General features: G+C 41.0%; 2 protein-coding genes across 2 annotated transcripts in view; one reads left to right on the forward strand and one right to left on the reverse strand.

Moving 5' to 3' along the window:
* The window catches only part of PCNX2 (pecanex 2), a 150885-nt gene extending 148648 nt beyond the window's left edge, over positions 1–2237 (forward strand). The window contains exon 34 of the mRNA XM_041485485.1: positions 640–2237. Within this exon, the coding sequence (XP_041341419.1) occupies positions 640–813 (174 nt within the window). The 3' untranslated portion in view covers positions 814–2237. The remainder of the gene's footprint in view (positions 1–639) is intronic.
* Positions 2238–7016: 4779 nt separating this feature from the next.
* Positions 7017–20054, reverse strand: NTPCR (nucleoside-triphosphatase, cancer-related). Its single transcript, XM_041485486.1, has 5 exons — positions 19950–20054; positions 17336–17498; positions 16180–16282; positions 13234–13443; positions 7017–8901 (listed from the first exon to the last, which is right to left on the reverse strand). Exons 1-5 carry the CDS (start codon positions 19981–19983, stop codon positions 8833–8835), a joined length of 579 nt encoding a protein of 192 aa, XP_041341420.1. The 5' UTR covers positions 19984–20054; the 3' UTR covers positions 7017–8832.
* Positions 20055–20374: the final 320 nt, after the last annotated feature.

The following is a 20374-nucleotide window of genomic DNA, read 5'->3' on the forward strand; positions in this document are numbered from 1 at the left end:
GCAAGACCACATGGTGAAATTTAGATGAGGTGAATCCTGGCCAAAGTGACTGCTCAGAGTCCAGGTGCCTGTTTGATTGAAAGTGGTAAAGAGGAAGCGTTTCATTTCAATGTTCACACAGCAAAGTTCTGGAATGCTTTTATCCTAATGGACTTCTTACAGTGGAGTGGCACTGTGCTTAACATTTTCAGACTGATAATTGCATTCCAGTTTTTGATGAAACAAAGGTTTCTTTTTAAGTTGGATTTAAAATCTGGTGTATAAAGCAAGCTCCAGAGCAACCCAATTTAACAACTTAGAAGTCAGCCCTGCTTGAAGCAGCAGTTTGGACTGGATGACCTCCAGAAGTCCTTTTCAATCCAAATTCTTTTACAGTTCTCTATATATGTACATCTGTGGTACTAAATCTCCAGCTCCTGGTTCAGCTTTTCCTTCCAAATTTATGCGTTACACAAAGTGTGACAAGTACCTCTTCAGAACTCCCTTGTGAATAATGCATGTTAAGAATCCCATAGAGTTTCACAGAATGACATCCCTATGTCAATTTTTAAACTTTTTTCACCCATCACTTCAAAAAATAGCTGAAGTGTTACTTAGAAATTTCCTAACCTAGTTGACTTTTTCTTTCTTACTTTCCAGCAAGTCACTGAGACCTGTGAGGCAACAGATACTACAGAAACAAGACCCCAGCGGGAGGCGGGTCCGGCCCATGCACTATTCATGAGTCAGAACCTGGAGTGCAGGAGGGCCAGCCAAGAAGATATGGCCCTGGAAGACACCGCTTCTCAGCAGAGCCTGTCTGAGGAGCAGTAAGGAGCATTCCTCGCACAAGGGCCAGGCGCTTCTTAGCATTAAATACAGACAGAGTTAGGTCAGGAAGATACACATGGGTTTAGGTTCTTCCCAATGTAATAAGCAACCTTCAAATGTTTATTTTTCTAACTTCCACACAAGAATATTACATTATGTTATATTACAGATGTTCTTCAGCTAATGGCCTTGGAATGGGTAGGGTTGGAAAATATCCTAAAAAACACACAGTGCCACTTCATCTCAGGTTCTTGTAAATCCTAGAACAATGAATACAACCTGTTTAACGTTCCTTCCCCTGGAATGGTTAGAATCACAAACAAATACAGTAGGAAATATTAATACAACGCAGTGAAAAGCACACAAAAAACATATCTTTCCTGCCATAACTAAACAGCTGCTTGCATGCAAACTAATTGAAATTTGGTATGCAACACCTAGCAAGAGGCAACTAAGAACAGAAGCAATGAATACATAAAAGGACAGTACAGTGTCCTGTAACATTAGAGCTAAATCTGATTTTTTTTTTTCCAACAGCAAATCTCATTTTTCTTTGATGTATTATGTGGGTGCTAATGCTGAATAGCGACACAGCATCTCAGACTGATATACTGCATGCAGCCATACTGAAATATTGTGTGAACGAGCCACACTACACCAATTAACAAAACTGTAAGAAGAGAAAGTATCCAGTGCATGGAAAGTCTTCAGAGCATATGGTACACCTTATCTGCAAAGCAGCTTTGCATAAATTAGGTATTATCTCGTGCTCCTGTTTGGTTTACAGCAGTGTTTCTCAAATTCTAAGCAACAGTACCCTTAGGAGTCGCAAAAGGGCCACGGGAATCCTCCTCAAGGACAAAGCAGGCTGTAATTACTGTCTGGAAGTGTTTATGTTAGGAAGGGAACAGCTAAATACCTTTAATTGCTGGACACAGCTCACTGTCCATAAACACTTGTAGCCAGTAATTACAAAGCCTTCTGACTTCCCTCCCCCAGAGAAAACTGAGCTGCTGCCAATAAAGACAGATGATACAAAAAGGGAGGCTATGCCGTCACAAGGTTTGAGAAACACCAATTTACAGGAATTGGCATGACTACTTTGAAACCCAAAAGGCTACAACAAATCCTTCCTCTACTACAGAGTCTAAACAAACACACATGTGTTTTTTTTTCAATTTAAAAAAAAATTGTAGCTATCAGGGTCTTGCTGTTCCTCTTTACTGTAACTACCATAGATTGTTTCTAAATCTCAACACAATGATGTGCAGCCAGGCTGTCTTGTCCCAATTAACAAGATTTAACAAGAGATGCTGTAGCTAAGTCTCATTACTGTTAGGCAATACTCAGTTGCATTCTGAGCTTCCTACTGTGCCACACTAATGATCTGAGTAGTAGAACTGAGTGAAAATAAAATTATCCAAGTATGTTTTGTGTGGCATCTGTTTCTGGGTCTTCTGTTTGCAATTGTTTTCACTTGCTTTCTGCCTTACAAAATTAAGAAACCCATTATTTTTTACTTCACTTCAGATCTTGATGAGTTGATTATCAATAAAGCTTAGCACAATCTAGGGAAAATTCTGTTCATGTTCACAAAGACAAAAGCAGAGTATGCATATCCAGCCCTCTAGACACATGGTCATCAGTGCACTTCAGGCCCTACTAATGTCTCCTCTGGCATCCAGGTGATATGTGGAAGAGGAAATTGAATTCAGCTGCTCCCTTCTGACTGGCTGATGATAACTCTTGTCCCACCACACTGTTCATGAAGTGCTTCATTACAAATGAAGGATGGAGGTTGTTGAGGTAGGCTCCTACTAACAGCCACCAGCCCTGTTTCTGCTTTGGGGGCTTTTGCATGGCAGTCCACAGGATAAACCATCACTGCTTTGTCTTCCTGCATGGAGGCAGGGCAAACAGGTGTCTCGAAAGCACCGAAAACTTCCCCATATTCACCCAGCATCACTTAGGCCTGCAATTTTCCCATCTTTGAGTTTGAATCAATTTCCATCAAAAATAAGTAATTCTAGTAGTCCCAATCAACCTAAATTATTCTGTGTATCCAACTCAAGCATACTAAACCAGACTGGGGAATGACCGCACAAATTCTTTCAGCAGCAACCACTGCTGAAAGTACTATTTACTTAGCATGGATGGAGGCCCAGTGACAGCACCCTCCTCCAGCACCACATCTTCTGTAAGACTCCACCATCTCCACAGCCTCTCGTACTGCATCCTAAAAAAACGCAGCTGCCTCACAGTTCCTGACTTCCCACTGTCCCCTGGAGCATAAGTTCTTGGGGACAGCAGTTATGCCATAAAGTCCAGACTCTTGCTGCACGAAGTGGCTGCCAAAAAGGGCAGGTTCTAACACCTCCGTGGAGTCACAGTGAGCAAGCACGGCAAAACAGGAGTCAAGGTAAGAGTCAAAAATCAGCTCCTTTTTTGTAGCCATGTCTTACATAGTTTTTATTTTGCCTTAAAGTTGCTATTGTAGCACAGTGGGTTGAAAAAACCCAAGAGTGACCACTAACAAGCAAGCGTAACATAGGAAAAAAGAATCAAATTGAGTACAAACTCTCCCATGTTATGTTTTCTGTATTTTTGGATATAGTCTGCTGTTATAGTAGTAAGACTATTGCTATAAGCATCAGTTTTAAATATGATACAATCCTACAGAATAATCTGACATAACAGTTAGAAATAACACCTGCAACTAGGCATGAGGTTGTATTGATTAAACACATCTTAGACTCCCCTATTTTTGCATGAGGTAGAGATACACCCAGTGAACTCTGCTTGGGACAGAAGGTGCATTTAAGGGCTCTGATGCACACCAAGCTTATAAATAGGAACCTAACCTTTACACAAAGCCTAATTTGAACAATAAGGTGCTCCAAACAGCTCTGCATAATACCAAAAGGCACCTGAGTCCTCAACACCAGTGCCTACATATACATGAAGGCTTTGAGTGACACCTTTACTCCTGAAAAACAGCTCGATACTTAACCTTACACACAATGTGCCTCAGAGTTGCAAGATGGAAATACACCATTTTTGGAGCAGGTTTCAGCCTTTAAATGAAAAGCAAATGTGATTTTCATTGCTTTTATGTCATCTGTGACCCTGCTGATGGGTTTCACAATGCTGAACACTGTTAAAACTTGGCCCTAAAGTTGCTCAGACTTAACAGCTTGCCTACATGTCTGATCTCTTGCTACAGCTGTGACGCAGGAAAGATGCTGCCACCACCATGTAGCTATGATATTTTATTAAAAATCCTTTCCTACGATTTTTTCCCTCCTGAGAGCTGAGGGCCTCAGGAAAGAAATGTAAACAATAACTATCTGCTGCTGTGGAATGCAACAGGTGCATCTTCCATTGGTCCATGTGGATTGTTTTCAATTGATGACCAATCACAGCCACCTGTGCCAAGGCTGTGAGCAGTCACAAGATTTTGTTATGCATTCTATTCTGTTCTTGTTCTTTCAAGCCTTCTGACGATTCTTTTCTCTCTGTTCTTTTAGTATAGTTTTAATGTAGTATTTCAGTATAATATATAATATAATAAATCAACCTTCTGAAATGGAGTCAAGCCTTGTGCCTCCACACATGGGGTATTCACCTCAACAATGTAAGGACCTTTTACCAAGAGTTCCATCAGGGTTTTTTTGTGTCAGGTGCTATGCTTGATTCTTCCAGAGCTGCGGAGGCCACTTACCTCACTCAGTCCAGAATGTTTCTGTTTCTACAACATGAAAATAGTGACATTCCCATCTTGCTAGCAAGCTGAATGCATGCTTTGAGGAAATCTAGTGCTCAATCCACAAGACCATTTGTACATGCAGTTCTACATGTGAAAAGTCAGAAGGGATGAAGGGATGAAGAGATGGAGGCCTTTTCTGCCTCCCACCAGCTTAACCTCAGATAACATCACTGCTGAAAAGAAACACTAAGAGTGATTTTATTCACACTGCCTCAGCAACCAGAGAGGGACACAAACAATACAACAGGTTACAGGAGGGATAAGGAGTATATGGTAAAACAAACATAAACACAGTACTTCAGCCTTTGCACTGAGCACGGGATACTTACCTTCTTCACATTTTGTTTTCCTAGAATTTCCTTTCCCAAATAGACTCTTGTTTACATCATAGAGTAAAAGCCAGTTGCTACACTCATAATGGTGAAAGATGGCCTGAAGATCTGGCAAAAAGACTTTCAGTAACTTTTTACTAAAGCCAAGCACAGGGTGCTGAACTGCTCACATCCACCAGGAACACTGGCAAGCCCCAGCCTGACCTTCAGCCCTGGTGCTTCCCACCACAGCCAGCAAGTAGGAACCTGTAATGGATGTAGTCTGCAAAGCACATTTCAGTTCATCCAAAAATAAAAACCAGAGGTGCTGGCTGTTCCCTCCATTTTGTAGTGTCATGCAACTTCTCTGCGAGGAACTGAAGTTCTTGTTGAAAAGTCTCACCTCATTCCCAAATCTTAGTACTCACTTCACTGAAAACAAATCTCAATGAAAAGGACTTACCAGTGTGAATCTTTTTCTCTTGACATGATGACTAGATAATATCTGTGAATGACATTCTGACACTATTAAGTTCTTAGGACACTCTGTGATGTCATTCACAGCTTTTTATAAAAACTGCTTATTAGAATAAGGCAAGAAATGTCACCTGCATTTGCCTCCAGCCCACCAACTGATGGCTCTTCTCTTACTGGAAAATTTAAGTTAAAGATTTGCTGAATTTTGCACAGCTCATTATAGAAGATTAGAAATACCAGTGAGATTCTCCAGCATGTGATAATCATCTCTTCAATGCATTTTTTTAAAATACCCAATTATTGCCATATTTAGATTACTCCCTGGATTACGAGCTGGTACTTAATTACCATGTTTCACTGGTGCTTATACATCATTAAATCTGCAACAAAGACATATTACTTATAATTAACTTTGCAGTAGGTCCAGTATCAAAGATTCACCTCTCTAACTCAGTTTTACACATCAAAAATTGCCTAATGCATGATAAATAATGCAGGCCCTGTTTATTCCATGCTGTGTGCAATTTTGTGCTGGAATTACAAGACTTGTGCCAAAAACATCCTTGATTCTCAGGCTTCAAGACAGTAATTGGTACCTCACATTCACCCCTTTTTTGCACCAATTAAAACCTGCAGGTGCACTAATGCTGTCATCTGGAATCTAGCTGGTACATCAGAGGTGCTTTTCACCAAATGCGTGCTATTAATAAAATCAGCCCAACAGGGGAATTGTGAATGCTTCGTTTGCTGTTACAGTGCTCTCAAGGCCTTCGAAGTATTTTACTAGTGCCAAGACCAGACAATAAAATTTTACCTTTAAAGTAAACACAGGCTGTCATAAAAACTTACATGCAGTTGGAAATACAACTTTCTCACTCACTCTATGTATATTTGAAACAGGCAAATTCTATCTTCAGGACCACCTGAGATTTAAAGGCCAGACGTGACTGTTAAGGTCATCTACATTCTCCTGCTGAACACAGATCACAGAAACTCTTTATTTCTCTTGAAAAGCACTCTAACTCAGAGAGAAAACTGGCTTAAAGAAATGACAACAAATTAATGACACTCACCAATCTTGATATAGGTAGCAGAAAACAAGATACACTGATGTCAGTACCAAGAAATGACAACAAATTAATGACACTCACCAATCTTGATATAGGTAGCAGAAAACAAGATACACTGATGTCAGTACCAAAAATATGCATTAGTTTAAAAGGGCTGCTATTTCACTCGGAGTTCCACAGAAGGAAAAATCCATGTGTATGTTCTAGTGACAATCTAGCGCTACTCAGTACAAAACCATGAGACAATGGATTAAAAGTACCATAGGCACTGATCAAAAGTTCCCCAAACTTCTTGTTGTAATTGTTTGGGGCTTTTTTCCTTCCCACTGTACTAAATGATGGGACTACAGCAGGCATCATGGCGCTACATGCACGGCAATATATCTACTTTTATGAGGAATAAACACCACTTTAAGTGATCTCTCAGCAATACTGATTGAACCAGAACTCAGAAGACTGACACTCAACAGAACTCCCCTCTTCGGCCTCTACCAGAGAAATGTCAAATCTCTCAATTTTTTTATTTAGCTTTAAAGGTCACTCCTCATTTAAGACTCAACAGTAGTCCCACTAAAAATGTGCTAAATTTTGGGTAACTCTTTAATCATTGAAAGAACTATTCTTTTGCAGCATACTTTACAGCTTAAGAGACTTAACATTGAAGCAGGAGGGCATCCAACACTTAAGTGAAGACAGGTTTCTGTTCAAAAACCTATGGCACACAGCCCTGACAAAGTTTACTTCGGTACCAAGTCCTCCACACCTGAAAAGGTATTTTGTCTGAGTACAATGCCTGAAGTAATTAAGGGATTAGTGTGTCTTTACAGCACAACCTGATTTTGCAAATAGCAGACACAACCTGTACATTGCCAAGTGGAGACCCTAAGAGGAGTTTTATTTTTCCCCGAATATGATGAAGACAGTACTACATCTAAATGGATTTGGGCAGACAGGTAGTCCTAACAAGGCAGTGAGGGAGTGAGCCCATGGCATCATTTATGCACTTCCTACCACCTGTGGAGGTGCAATGCTTGTACCAGACCCTTGTTCTGCATACAGAAAAGAAAAAGGACATTCCCTCTATGCTCCTAGGAGGTGTTCGCAGGGCGTGTATAAAAATACCTGTCCCCATCCAGCCCCATACAACTCTGGGTGTCAGTTTTACAGAAATAAATCAATAAAATGATACTTGAAGATGCCTTTAAATAGTTTGCTCAAATTAACAGTCATTGAACTGAACAGAAAAAGTTAAGAAACAACTGAATTTTTAACAACTTTCCTCAACTAGAGATGACCATAAATTTTACAACGAACAGTGTGCACCTGGGAGGGAATTCTGTTTTCAAACATGCAAAACTGATTAACTGGCAGCACTTTGGCTGAATACATTTGCACTCCTCACACGGGAACACATTGTCTAACACTCTCAAACACTCCTTATTTCACCATTAAGCATGTACAGAATTGAATAAGGCAGAAAAACCCAAACAAACATAAGTATCAATAAACATAACAGATTGTAAAATTAATACAGACAAATGCAGTATTAAGTCAATCATGACTTAAACTCCGCATGAAAAACACAAGATTTGATTAACTTCGTGGACTTGAAGATTTTTATATATATTATTTGTAAAGGGGTGTGGGACAAGATGGCCACCAGAAAACTGAAAATTAATTCAAAATGCAGTCCTCTTATCAATTAGTAAGAGAGGGTAGATTTGGCTATTTTTCCTCACAAAATAGAATTTGTAAATGTCATTTGTGACTACAGGAAGTTTCCTTGAAACTCTGGATAACCCTGCTTATACTGCAACCACAGACAGGGCTGCCTGGGGGTAGGAGGAGAGAGCACATCTGCTTATTCCCTCTACCTGCTGATTTGTCAGCACCCGTGCTAAAACACACCTGAATACACCGAAGCTGGGTCACCAACAGCTACACTCCTGCATAAACCAGGCAGGACTCATCTACATTTTGGACAGGGTTCTGTTCTGTTGCACCAGGGCTATGTTGCAGATATTGAATTGATTTGTAGGCAGATATTGAATTGATCTGAACATGCTCAGAAAGACTAAGATCTCAAGCAGATTTTACAGTTAGCTGTTTTCACATGAGGTAACTCGGATCAGAGTTGACCACCTAACTTCCAAACACCCAGATTAAAACTGGATGTTAGCTACACATCTGTTCAATTTTTTTCCAATTCAGTGAACTGAATAAATTACAATCCTGCCATCCCATTTAGAGTATTACCAGTTTTACCCTGCTTACCCTGAAGGCCCCAGTAAAGCCTCGAGGGGGCAAAAGCAGGAAGGACAGACTCTAAAACATCCATGAAATGTTGTAATGTTTTGTTGAAATGAAAGCTTTAGTGTTTTCAGGACAGAAGAGGTCTTCATTTTCTGCAGGATTCCACAGCTGCCAAGAGGTCTTGCAAAATGCTGTTTCTGTTTTCCTTACTAACCTAGAGAAAGAGAAATTAAAACTGATGTAATTTCATGAATAGCTTCTATACAAATGTTTACTTCAAAAACAAATCAAAGCAGAAATTCCAATGCATTTCTTGTTCAGTGCAGGAATGTTGAGTGTCAAACACCTGCCTTCTTCTGCTACTGAGAACACAGTATGCTAAACCCACAAAAGCCGCAATTGAATTTTTAGTGATCTTTTGATTTAATTGCCCGTGGTATTTTGCAGTATTATTCAGGACTTGAGTAACTAACAAGAATCACTCAAAGAACCAGCATGTACTTTTGTCATTACCAGAAATCCTTTTGAACTACCAATTTTACTTTCCTAATATAAAGTTGAGTTCTTATGCCTTCATTACTTGAAAGGGATGTATTTATTAAGATGACAGACCTAGTCAAAAATACCTGCAAAGAAAAAAAATTGAAACAGTCTTAGCAGCATAACTCCGTACTCTGAGAAACCTTATTGCTACAGGAAAGAAACACCTTGGAAAAGAAATAAAACTATTTGAGAAAGCTGGGTTGTTCTGTAGCACACTGAGATATGCCTTTGGCTGATCAGTCCATGGGAATGCTGGGCTTTAAGTCCAGAATACGTGAATACAGATGACTGTAAACTGCCAAGCAAGTGCTGGTGCTTGCTAGTCAGCTCAGTTGCCAGGGACACAGAGCTGAGGGCTGTGTGTGTGTAAATTATCCCTTCCTGACAGACTGGGTCCTGATCCAGAGCCCTGTGACCCACAGTGCCATGCATTACTCACTCAAACAAAACCTGGGGAGGTGACTGGGGTTGTAAAGGGATAACAAGTGACTGTGAAGCATCAGCAAAAGCTTCATTTTAAAAAGTCTAAGAAATTCCCCCCATTGTTCAGATCCCTGCAGAGAAGGCAGGAAGAAATCAGACAAAGACACATGAGCAGAAAAAATAAGTAAGGGCACTCACACAAAGTTGTGCAAAAGCTGTTTCGTGAGGAAAGATACACAACACCATGCACAGCACAAAACTCTCTACCAGCAAGGTTCCACTGCACTCCCTGTATCTGCATTTAGGATGTGAGCACAAGAGTCTGTATCCCTTCCAGTACTACAGTCAATAATGAACAGGAGAAAGTATTACTATTATTATTATTGTTGTTGTTAAATAGGTGACAGTTCTATCTGAGGAATTTGCCCCAAGGAGCTACCACTATTTCCAGTCACCCACATCCTATCCAAGTGCTGTAAACCAACACTATAAAACCTACAGACAGTGGTCTCACCTACCAATGAATTCAAGACAGCAGATCAACATGGGACTAATGAAAAAGTGACACTGAAAAAAAAAAAAAGAGGGCAGGGAGGAAGAGTAATGAAAAGGAAGATCTGTCTGAAAATGTCACTGTTTTTACTGAGAATCAGTGCAAGCTTTATAAGATAAACAGAAAACCCCACAAAGAGAGCAAGACAAGAAAGAATGCGCTTCAGTAAGGCTATTGGGACTCCGAGGTAAACAATACACAGGATTGATGAGCTACACTAAATCTCACAGCAAGTGTACTGATATTCTGACTTTCAAAGGACCTTCTGCACATTTAATAGCTCTTCCCACTCCCTCACAGCCAACAAAAACAATTCTACATTTTATCTATCCTTTTTCCATACCTATATGCCAGAAGTCCAGTGAGAGCAGCAGAGAGAAAGCTCCAAGTGCTAGGAAATTTTCACAACTGTTTTACAAAGGCTGTTTGATAGATATAAGTCTCCTCTTAAGATCTGGAGACATTCTGTGCAGGCAGCTTTCCCAGAGAGAACAAATCTCCCAGTATCTGTACTGAATGTACAAACAGATGGGTATGTTTTTAGAAAGGAGCTGAAGATAACTGTAGATGCTGCTTATATTAAGCATTTATGTAATTTGGAGGAAATTGCCACCTAGACTCCAAGCAAGCAACTACAGACGACAAAAGCTTTCTTCCTCTAACTGTTAAAAATACCATCAAGGAAACCACTCATGTACAATCTGTTCAAATGGAACCTTTTCTTCTCCCTATCCATTTAACTATTTTCTTTCTTAATAGGCATATGCAACCACACTTCACTAATGGGTTTCATGCAAGCAAAATTAATAGATGGGAAAATGGAAGAAAATTAGTATCTGCCAGCTGCTAAGGATAACCTGATCCTATTCATGCCACTATGTCTGCAAAACTACACAGACGCAGGCAGTGCAAAAAGAGCCTCTGCAGTTTCACTGGAAAGTTTAGTTCTCAGCAAAATGGAACTGGGTAACAATACAAACAAATGTGTTAAACATCAGAGCTCCTATCGTTAAGTGCCCTAAACATAATAAATTAAACATTTGGGACCAAATGCTGAATTGCTTTTAGGGCATCTGGGCCCACTTACACCAACAAAATATGCTTTCAAGACAGAAGGGACTGTAAAACACCAAACAGCTGTTCTCTCCACAGAACTGTCCTTGTGACATTAGGAGCAGGATGAAAAAACTGAGATGAGCTATTTGAATGCAGCCTAACTCCATATTAAGTGACAAAGCAGGCAGAATGTTTTTGGAAGTTAGCCACCTACTTCTGTACACTTGCAGGCACCATACAAGTTAGTAAGAAATTACTGACTGTGCGCTATTTGGGCACTCCAGGCTTCCCCATGCCACAGCCCTTGAAGCAAACAGCTGGTGACTCAGTATCCACTTCAGCTACTAACACCTCTGACTCCCCACGGGCAGGTTCTGGTCCTGCTCATGCACACATCTGAACCAGCTGGGAAAGAGCATGTAGTGTGTCACAGGAGCACAGATGCTCTCCTGTACAAGACTTCAGCTCAGCAGGTCTCTGACACCTGGGAATGACTGCAGTCTGTCACACATTTCACATCTATGCTTTTGGTTAATGGATTCACCAGAGATATCTATTTAATTCAAGAAACCTGCATGACCTAATCTCAGCAGCGTGAACAGGATGGGTCATTGTTTCAGTAAAGATCTTTTAGCTAGAGAAAACACTGCTCCATTGAAATTTACAGAAAGACTTTTGCTGGCTGGAGTCAGTAGACGAGAGAAAGATCTATCAGCAGACTGATACAGCTGAAAACCCAGGGCTGAGTAGCCCATGTCCTCCGAATAGCACCTGATAAAAAGAGACAGTAGAAGACTCAAAAGCTTCCTTGAAAAGCCAAATGCTGTCTTCTAGCCCTATTTCCTCTCATGAGAGGACCAAAGGCATGCACTGTATCCTGCCATGACTGCAGCCCAAGCACTGAAGGATGACTGGCACTTTCAGCAAGGCTTCTCCATCCCATCTTCCCCAACCCGTAAAGCTACTCATATAAAATTCACATTTATGTGCATTTCTGTTCAACAGCCTGACTACAAACACACATCAGCTCAGTAGTGGAAAAACCTAGGGGTTTATCTCTGAAAGAAGTGAAGAGAGTTGAATGCTTACGCAAAGAAAGGAATAATCTCTCATCTTTGCTCCTACATTTAATTAAATCAGCATTTAAGGTAAAAACAGAAACTGAAGATGATGATGGGACCCTCAATTAAAGTAAAGCTGAGGAACTTTGAACACTGCAAGTTTTTAAGCCAGCTTTGAATAGAAAACAACATAAATCAGAGGAGTGGGAGGTGCCTTTGTTTTTTGTGAAGCATTGAGGACACTTACTGATGTTAAGGAAACCTCACACATGCACTCCTAGGAACAGGCTGTTTTGCTGTGGTAAGTTTTTGAGAACTGCCCTGTAACTGATCAGAAATCTACCCTGAGACCCTAATATTCTGAAAATTATGCCTGTAAAAGTAACATAATGAATTTCAAAATTGGTTCACTGACTCCAGGGAAAGTACACTCCATTTACAACTGTCTTTCTTCTATAAATCACTCTGCAAACTCCACTGCTGCTTTTTTCCTTTTATTTTTTCCTTGAATATGACTACTGGTAATATTTTTGCAAGCCAGTTTGGAAAAAAAAAAACAAAAAAAGCTTAAAAATCTGACTGTACTTTAGAAGATTTAACTCTTAGGAATAATGAATACCTATGTAGTAATAATACTACAGCAAGGAAACCTTTTAAAATAACTATAGCATTACTTCTGCAGTCCTGCACAAGCAAAGCCAGCTGTGTGAGATGGCTACAGTTAGTGCCAAATGGAATTTTTTTTAATAAGGTGAACACCTGCCCATTAAGAATAAAATGGAAACTAAAAAACTTATTTCATGCAAGCTACCCACAGCTATCAATTGGCAGTAACAGTTTTTAAACAGAGCCAAATATAAACCAGTAACCTAGAACAGAAGGCTCTTTAAGGATATTAAATATTACTCACATTGAACACTTTAACATCTTTTCTATTTCTTATTTCTTCAACAAGATCCAGTGGCTTTCCCTTAGGTATTGGAATAGTTCCAAGCACCACGGTTCCTGAGCCAGCCAGCGTTTGACGAACAGCTTGAATAAAAGCCTGGCTGAAGAGCTCCATTTTACCAATCTCATCTATGACACAAATTCTTTTCTCTGCGTCACCACCATGGTTTACCTGTGGAAAAGTGCACCAAGAGACTGTAAACAGCAAAACTTAGAACAAGCAGCATACGTAATCTCTATGCTGACAAAAGAAATACCTCCAAAAGAAACAAATTCAACTGTAATCCTGGGGAGAGCAGGAAGTCAAAGCTACTGCTGGTAAATGACAGACTATAAATCTGTAATTTCATTTTTAGGACAGATTTTTGGAAGGATGGAAACAACCATACAGTATAAATACAAACTACAACAGGAAATATCCTTAACATGAGATTTCCTTTAAAGCAGAATTCTCACAATGGTCCCATATGAGCTACTTGACAGTTAAGAATTGCACTTTGCTTACAAGCAGCTCTTAATCATTCTGAGGGTCCGCAACGTTTAAAAACTTTACTCTTCACACTAAATTATGCATGTAGTGATTACATTTAATTATGTGATCAGTCGTCACACAAAACAGGTATCTAAAAAGGAAGACTTCCATTAAATCTAGATTTTGAAGTTTCTCCTCTTGTAGTTGGGATGATGGAGCATTTCACTCAGAGGTACTGGCTGTCTTAAAAGCTGTCTGGATTACAACCAAGCCATTTGCAAACCTCTCTCACATTACAGCAGATACATATTGAGATATACCTTATTCTGTAGTCCTAGCCACTGGATAGTAGGAGAGACACAATTAACCACATTTGAGGATTCTGGTTTTCCCACAAAATGAATGCTGTGCCAAGCAGTGCCATGCTGCAGACGGCTGGAGCAGCAGGGAAGTCCAGGAGAAAATAAGGGTGATTGCTATTGAGGAAAAGGCAGCTCACAAAGCAGAGGAACTCTTCAGCTGCACTGCCTACCCTATTTTGGTAAAAGCGACTGAGAACCGTACTCCATTATTTGTGGAAGTGAGGAGAAAATCAACGCAATTCAAAACCATTATAGATCTATGAATATGTACCAATGGAAGCCATATAATACAAAAAAAAAACCCCAAAAAAATCACCCAAAACCAAAAAAAAAAAAAAAAAAAAAAAAAAGAAAAAAAAAGAAAAAGATCGAAACATATCCCCTTGTGAAGGCAAAGTATTTGCTTCTGGAAAAGTGAAAGAACTGTATAACATGTATCTTAAAATCCTTTCAAGCTAAGTCCCTACTGAGCAGCTGTTTTATCTAAAAACCCTTTCATAGATCAGTGAGCCAAAAAGCCAATACTAGTCACTAGGTCACATATTGAGGAAGAGAGTATTTTGCTTTGAAAAAAAAAACTTGAAAAAACTATCTGTCCTGCCTGATAAAAGTTTGCAGAACCAGAGAGATCTTCCACTGCAGGACCTAGCCCATTCTCATTGGAGGGAAAAAAGCCTTAAAGATTTGAATCTGTCTTCAAGCCTAAATGGGCATGTGTCCATTCTGTGCTGCTCTCTCATCAAACCAGAACATATCTATGATGCTGTCCTTCATTTGTCTCTCCTTGTTTCAGTTCTCTCATCTTCCTCACTCTCCTCTTCTATTTTGGGCCATCTTTATGTGTGACCACATTCCCACAAAACTGATAAACAGCACTTTCTATGAGCATGGGCACATGCTGTGTGACTCTGTTGACCCCAGTTCTTCACTTTCTTGTGCTTGCAGAAAGCTATGTAAGTAATGGAAAAATTCAACACTGCTAACACTTTTCTAGGAAGATCTCTCCTGGATTGCAGTGGTAAAAGTATTCCAAGTACAGCACTGGCTTAATGAAGTATTTTTAAATAAACCATCTTTCTATTTACTAACATCATAAATATATGGTTACAGTGAAATTTAACATATAAAAGTTGTCCCATTTTTTTATTACCTCCCTTCTCCCTTGTCCCAACATCCTTGCTTTCCTACTCTCAGACTTCAATGTTCTTTGACAAAAATAAGAATCAGATCTTCAATCTCATTTTTGCTCCTTGCAGCTCTTTGGGCTTTTTAAGTTCACCAAAAAATCCCTTCTTCCTTGTCCCCTTGAGCTTTGGCAGTGTAGAAAAATCACAACAAGATTTTTTTAGTAGTACAGTTCAGCAGCTGCTGCACACTGTTTATGGTATGTTATTGCTGAAATCAAACATGTTCTTGTTTAATTCTGGAGCGGGAAAAGGTTGGAGTGAGAGAGAGGAAGGAGAAGAAAAAAGGCAGTGACAGAATATTAGCAAAAGGATAGCAAAAAGATTGTGTGGGAAGTCTTGTCACAGCCAGAACACTCCTTGTGCAGCAGGCTAAATCCCAAATAATCAGGCTGGTATTACCAGTCTGCAGGTATTTATACAATAGTAATCAAAAACACTCACTGGATTCAAGAAAAAAATGCTTCAACTCTCGGAAGATGGGAATCAGAGGAAGGGGGGGGGGAAAGTCTGTAAAGAAGAGCAGCAGCAGCAAAAGCCTTTTTCTTAGACGCACTGATTCCATCCAGTTCTCTGTGGTAAGCCACTTGTGCATTTTGTTTGTTTTCCAGTATGAGACAGTGACATAGGAAGAAATTTCCTACCTGCTGCCTCTTCAGGTCAAGGAGGTCCTGCTGACAGGACTGCAATCTCTCCAACATCACAATAATGACAAGAGAACACGCCAGATTTGCCACTCGAGCTTCCTGACCATGACTTACATCACAACTAGCAATACCCAAGAAACAGGCCATTAATTAGTATCAAAAACTAGCTGTGTAAAAGGGCCTTCCAATAACACTGACTATCATAAAGCATACATTTATCAGCAGCTTTCATAGAATACTCACATTTCTCAGCGTAGGTAGAACCAACTGCTCAAATGAAACAAGGTCTACAACATATTGTCCAACCCGGTATTCACGTCTTGAAGCAGAAGAATCAGAACTGGGACTGAAAAAGAGATACACAATTCCTTCAAAGTACTGAGTTTAGTGAGAATTCACTGCAGTCATTTCAAGCAAATTTATAAGAAGTTATCCAAATAAATCAAATCCCCTCAATTCTTCCTAAAAATGACAGGAAAGAAATTCTAAACCATGCAGTAAGTCATACTGCAGATAGCTTGCTGTCAGGAAATAAATATTCCATACGCATCTCTCACAACTTTACAAGCTCCAATTTCAACAATCTATAGAAGGACAATGGCATTTAAAAGTCAGCAGGTATATTTACACTGAAATCAAAACTCATGTCTGCAGTTTAGATCTTTGAATTTTGTTATGTGACACTACAGACAGCATCATAGCAATATCATCTTCGTATGGGCTGCAAAACCCTTAATCTGGGAAAAATACTCACTTTGCATGTGCTCTACCACACTGTGCTAGGTGCACCTCCATTATTAGCAGAGTGCAAATTACTTTCACATCAACTCTGTGTGAATGAGGTGCTAAGGTCACACTGGATATAGACCAAGTTTTGCACTAAGTATGAAAATCTAAGTCTAGTGAATCAGGAAAGAGTGTGAGGCACTCTGGGGCTCTGAAACCTTTTTTTTTTCTTAAAATTCAGACGACTTTTGTGGACCAGTCAAATGTTCTTTAAAACAATGCTATATGCAATTTCCCTTTTCATTTTCCACTTCTGTCACCATAAATCAGCTAGTGGAAACATAAAAATCTTTCTCCCTGCCCACAATAAGCTACTTAACTGCATCGCAAAGGGACCTGGCCTCAGTAGTGTTTCCTCTATCTGACGTAAAATAGCCAGTAAGGGAGAACACCCCTGCCAGCACATTTTCAATATTTCACTGTGCAACAGACACTGCCTACATATACAATATAGGTATCAGCCAGGACACAAAAACCAAGAAAAGAATTTGACCCTGAAAGCCATGTGTGCTGGAAATCACCTTCTGGAGGAGCATTTAACATGCTCCAGTCCAAAGGACTGGAGCAGACACATAAAACAATAAGCTGCTTACAGTTATTAAAACTTCAGTACCTGACTCTAGATAAAGGTCCTCGGTTTCCAGACAGAGTGACAACATCAAATCCTGTTCTCCTTCCACCTTCTCTAACTTCCTCTGTGTAAAATCCATCAATGGGAATGCTGGAGGATTTTAGAGCCTGAGTGACTTTCTGGATCAAAGTAGTCTTTCCAACCCCTAAAAATAAAGAACGGAAAAAAGCACACAGCATTAATCCTCTTCTGCACTAAAAGCCCATTTTTTTAAATGCCACAGTAATGATTCAGTTCAGCGGGAACATTGATTACTTTTGAAGGTTGCAAATTACTTTTTCTACGTGGTAGGAGAGAACAGAAGTATCTCTTAACATTCATCCTGTACTGACACTGTAAAGTTTCACAACAGAATGGTACCAATATCCCAGGCTACCAATGAATTTGTTAGCTTAGATGATGCATGAGCAGGCCACAAAACTTACCACAAGGCAGGTGGCACAAAACTGATATTCAAGCTTGCTGGAAGACTGACTGATGAATCTCCCTTTCTACCACTGATATTCACTACTTTTAAGATCAGAGCTAAGTTCACCCCATTTTTAGATCAAAAGGTCAAAGCTGACTGCTATTATCAGATGCCTAACTGGCACGAAGACACACTTCTTCCACTGATGTCCAAGGAATCAGAAGCACTCGATGTCCCTGAGATACCAAGTCCTTACAAAGTCCCAAAAACAGAAAACTGTTTCTTCTGGTAACTGAATCAAGAGACATTTTGACTGGATACAGAGAAAAGCTTGTTTATAGTGAGGCCAATGAAGCCATGACTGAAGTTGCCCAGAGAGGCACATACTTGAATGTTTTCAAGACAGGACTGGATAAAACCTGAGGCAACCTGGTCTGGCCTGATACCTGATACTCCTTTAAACTTCCTCAAGTCCCTTTTGACATGAATTATCTTCTGACCCTATAATTTCAGTTTTTTACCCTAAGACAGGTCCTTAAAACTCTTGCCACCTGATATCTCCTTGCACAGTCTGATGCACCTTTTACAATGTGAACACTGGCCATGTTCCAGACATCCTTTCACTTTTTCTCCTCTGCCATTGTACAAGTACATCCCTCAATGATCTCCTTTTAAACTCACCTTTATTGCCTCTCACAAAATGTAGTGCTATCACTTCATTTTTAACCACTGCTTTAAAAAATTCAGATGACAGAAAATAATCCTGCGGAATAAACCTTCAAATTCCTGGACATAAGGAACACAGATTAAACATGAGATGCCTAAAGATGGTAACAGAAATCATTTAAACATGCACACACCAAATTTCTAAATTAGACTTTAAGCATATTTAGGAACTGCTTTCCTAACAGTCAATACCAATGACAAAATATTCTGTGGCTTCAAAGGCATGTACTCAAATGCCTAAGCAAATTTTTCAAATTTGAAGAAGAGGACTTCCTGACAACTGAACAACAAAAAAATGACAAATGTGGCACCCTCAGTTATCTAACATCTTTTCAAGGCCTTGTCTCTTGTAAGTGAATTTATACTAATTTTGCTAAGTGAATTTGCTAGCTCTAATTTTTTTTACATTCATTCAGTCAACTGCCAAACAAGCTAGAGTGATTCAAACTAAGTTTAAGGAAGCCTGAAGTTAGACATTTAGCTAATCAAAATAGTACATCCAGTTTCAAGTAAATTAAGAGAGACATGACCTAAGCAGCCCTAACCTCTACATCTCCTGAAAGGCTGCCTTTATTCAAATGGTTGGAAAGCCAGTGTGAAATGGGTGGCATGTATTCCTATCTCAGCCCAACAGCTGCATTTTAAATTAATTCCAGTCAAGACACGCATCCGCAAGACGTTCACAAAAAGAAGAATTAGGCCCACTGTTTTACTCCGACAGCACAAAGGAAAGCTCTGCAATCATACTAACTGGTTAATGTCTTCATCAACCGTAGAGTTTGACCCTCATACTATGTCCCCACTCAGCCTCCACAATAATCATATTCCATTACCATGACAAACTACTTCAATCAAGGCCTGCCCATCCGGGACACCAGTTATTACCTGCACCTGCACTTCACTGAGGCTGGAAGTGCTAAATCACTACAATTAAGTTACAGGAAAGATGAGCTCTCAGAAATTATTAATCTCTGCAGTCTATATTGAAGCAGGATTAGTCGTCCAGGAGGTGTTTTTTCCCCCAACACTCCAACACTGAACTCCTGGCCAGAAGCAGCCCCGGGAAATGTGCATGTCTTGGAGCACTGAATGGAGAGGTAAAGCGGCACTTCGTCAGGAACAAACTAATTCCTGCAACAGCTCTGACCTCAACAAGGCGTGGGGGGGCCAGGGCGGGGCGGCGGGGGGGGGCAGGGCCCGCAGCCGCGGAACCTCGGGCGGTGCCGGGCCCAGCTGCAGCTGGAGGCGCTCCCGGGGCATCCTCGGACCCTGGGGCTCGGCAGCAGCCGCCTTCCCCCGGTTCTAAGCGCCTTACAGCCCCGCCGGTGCCGCGGATGGTCTGGTCTGGTCGGATCGGGTCGGGCCGGGCCGGGCCAGGCCAGGCCAGGCCGTATCCCAGGCCATCCCCTCGGCCGCGCCACCGCCACTGCCCGGCTCCCCGGGCTCCTCCCGCCCCATTACCTGGGGGTCCCGTGAGAAACACGTGCTTGGACATGACGCGCTCCCCACTCCGCCCTCACCCCCGCCCGGCACCGCGCTCCGCTCACGCTCCGCCCCAGCCCGGCCCCGCCCGCCCCGCTCCGCTCCGAGCCCGGCTCCGCCCCAGCCCGGCTCCGCTCCGCTCCGCTCCGCCCCGGGCGGGCGGTGCCCCCGAGGCCTCGGGCAGGACGGACCCTGCTCGGCCTGAGGCCGCCTCGGAGGCGGGGCTAGGCGGAGGTTGCTGCTGGGGTGTTTAGCTGAGGATGGTCGCAATCTAGGCTTAGGGAGGAGGGGAAGAAGGGTAATTAGTTTCCTGTTTGACGGCTAGCGTCTTCTTTATCCAGTTAGCTTAACCTGTCACATGTCTGAGTATTTTAATGCAATAATAGAATGTGAAGGTGTGGGAA

The sequence above is a fragment of the Pyrgilauda ruficollis genome, unplaced genomic scaffold, assembly GCF_017590135.1.
Source record: "Pyrgilauda ruficollis isolate IOZ18807 unplaced genomic scaffold, ASM1759013v1 scaffold70, whole genome shotgun sequence".
NCBI classification, from domain to species: Eukaryota; Metazoa; Chordata; class Aves; order Passeriformes; family Passeridae; genus Pyrgilauda; species Pyrgilauda ruficollis.

Coding starts and splice junctions, on each gene's coding strand:
- NTPCR (XM_041485486.1), bottom strand. CDS start 19,983: ATGTCCAAGCACGTGTTTCTCACGGGACCCCCAG. Junction 17,499..19,949: donor GTTTCTCACGGGACCCCCAG/GTAATGGGGCGG, acceptor CTTTATTTTTAG/GGGTTGGAAAGACTACTTTG. Junction 13,444..16,179: donor TTCTACCTACGCTGAGAAAT/GTGAGTATTCTA, acceptor ACTTTTCCACAG/GTAAACCATGGTGGTGACGC.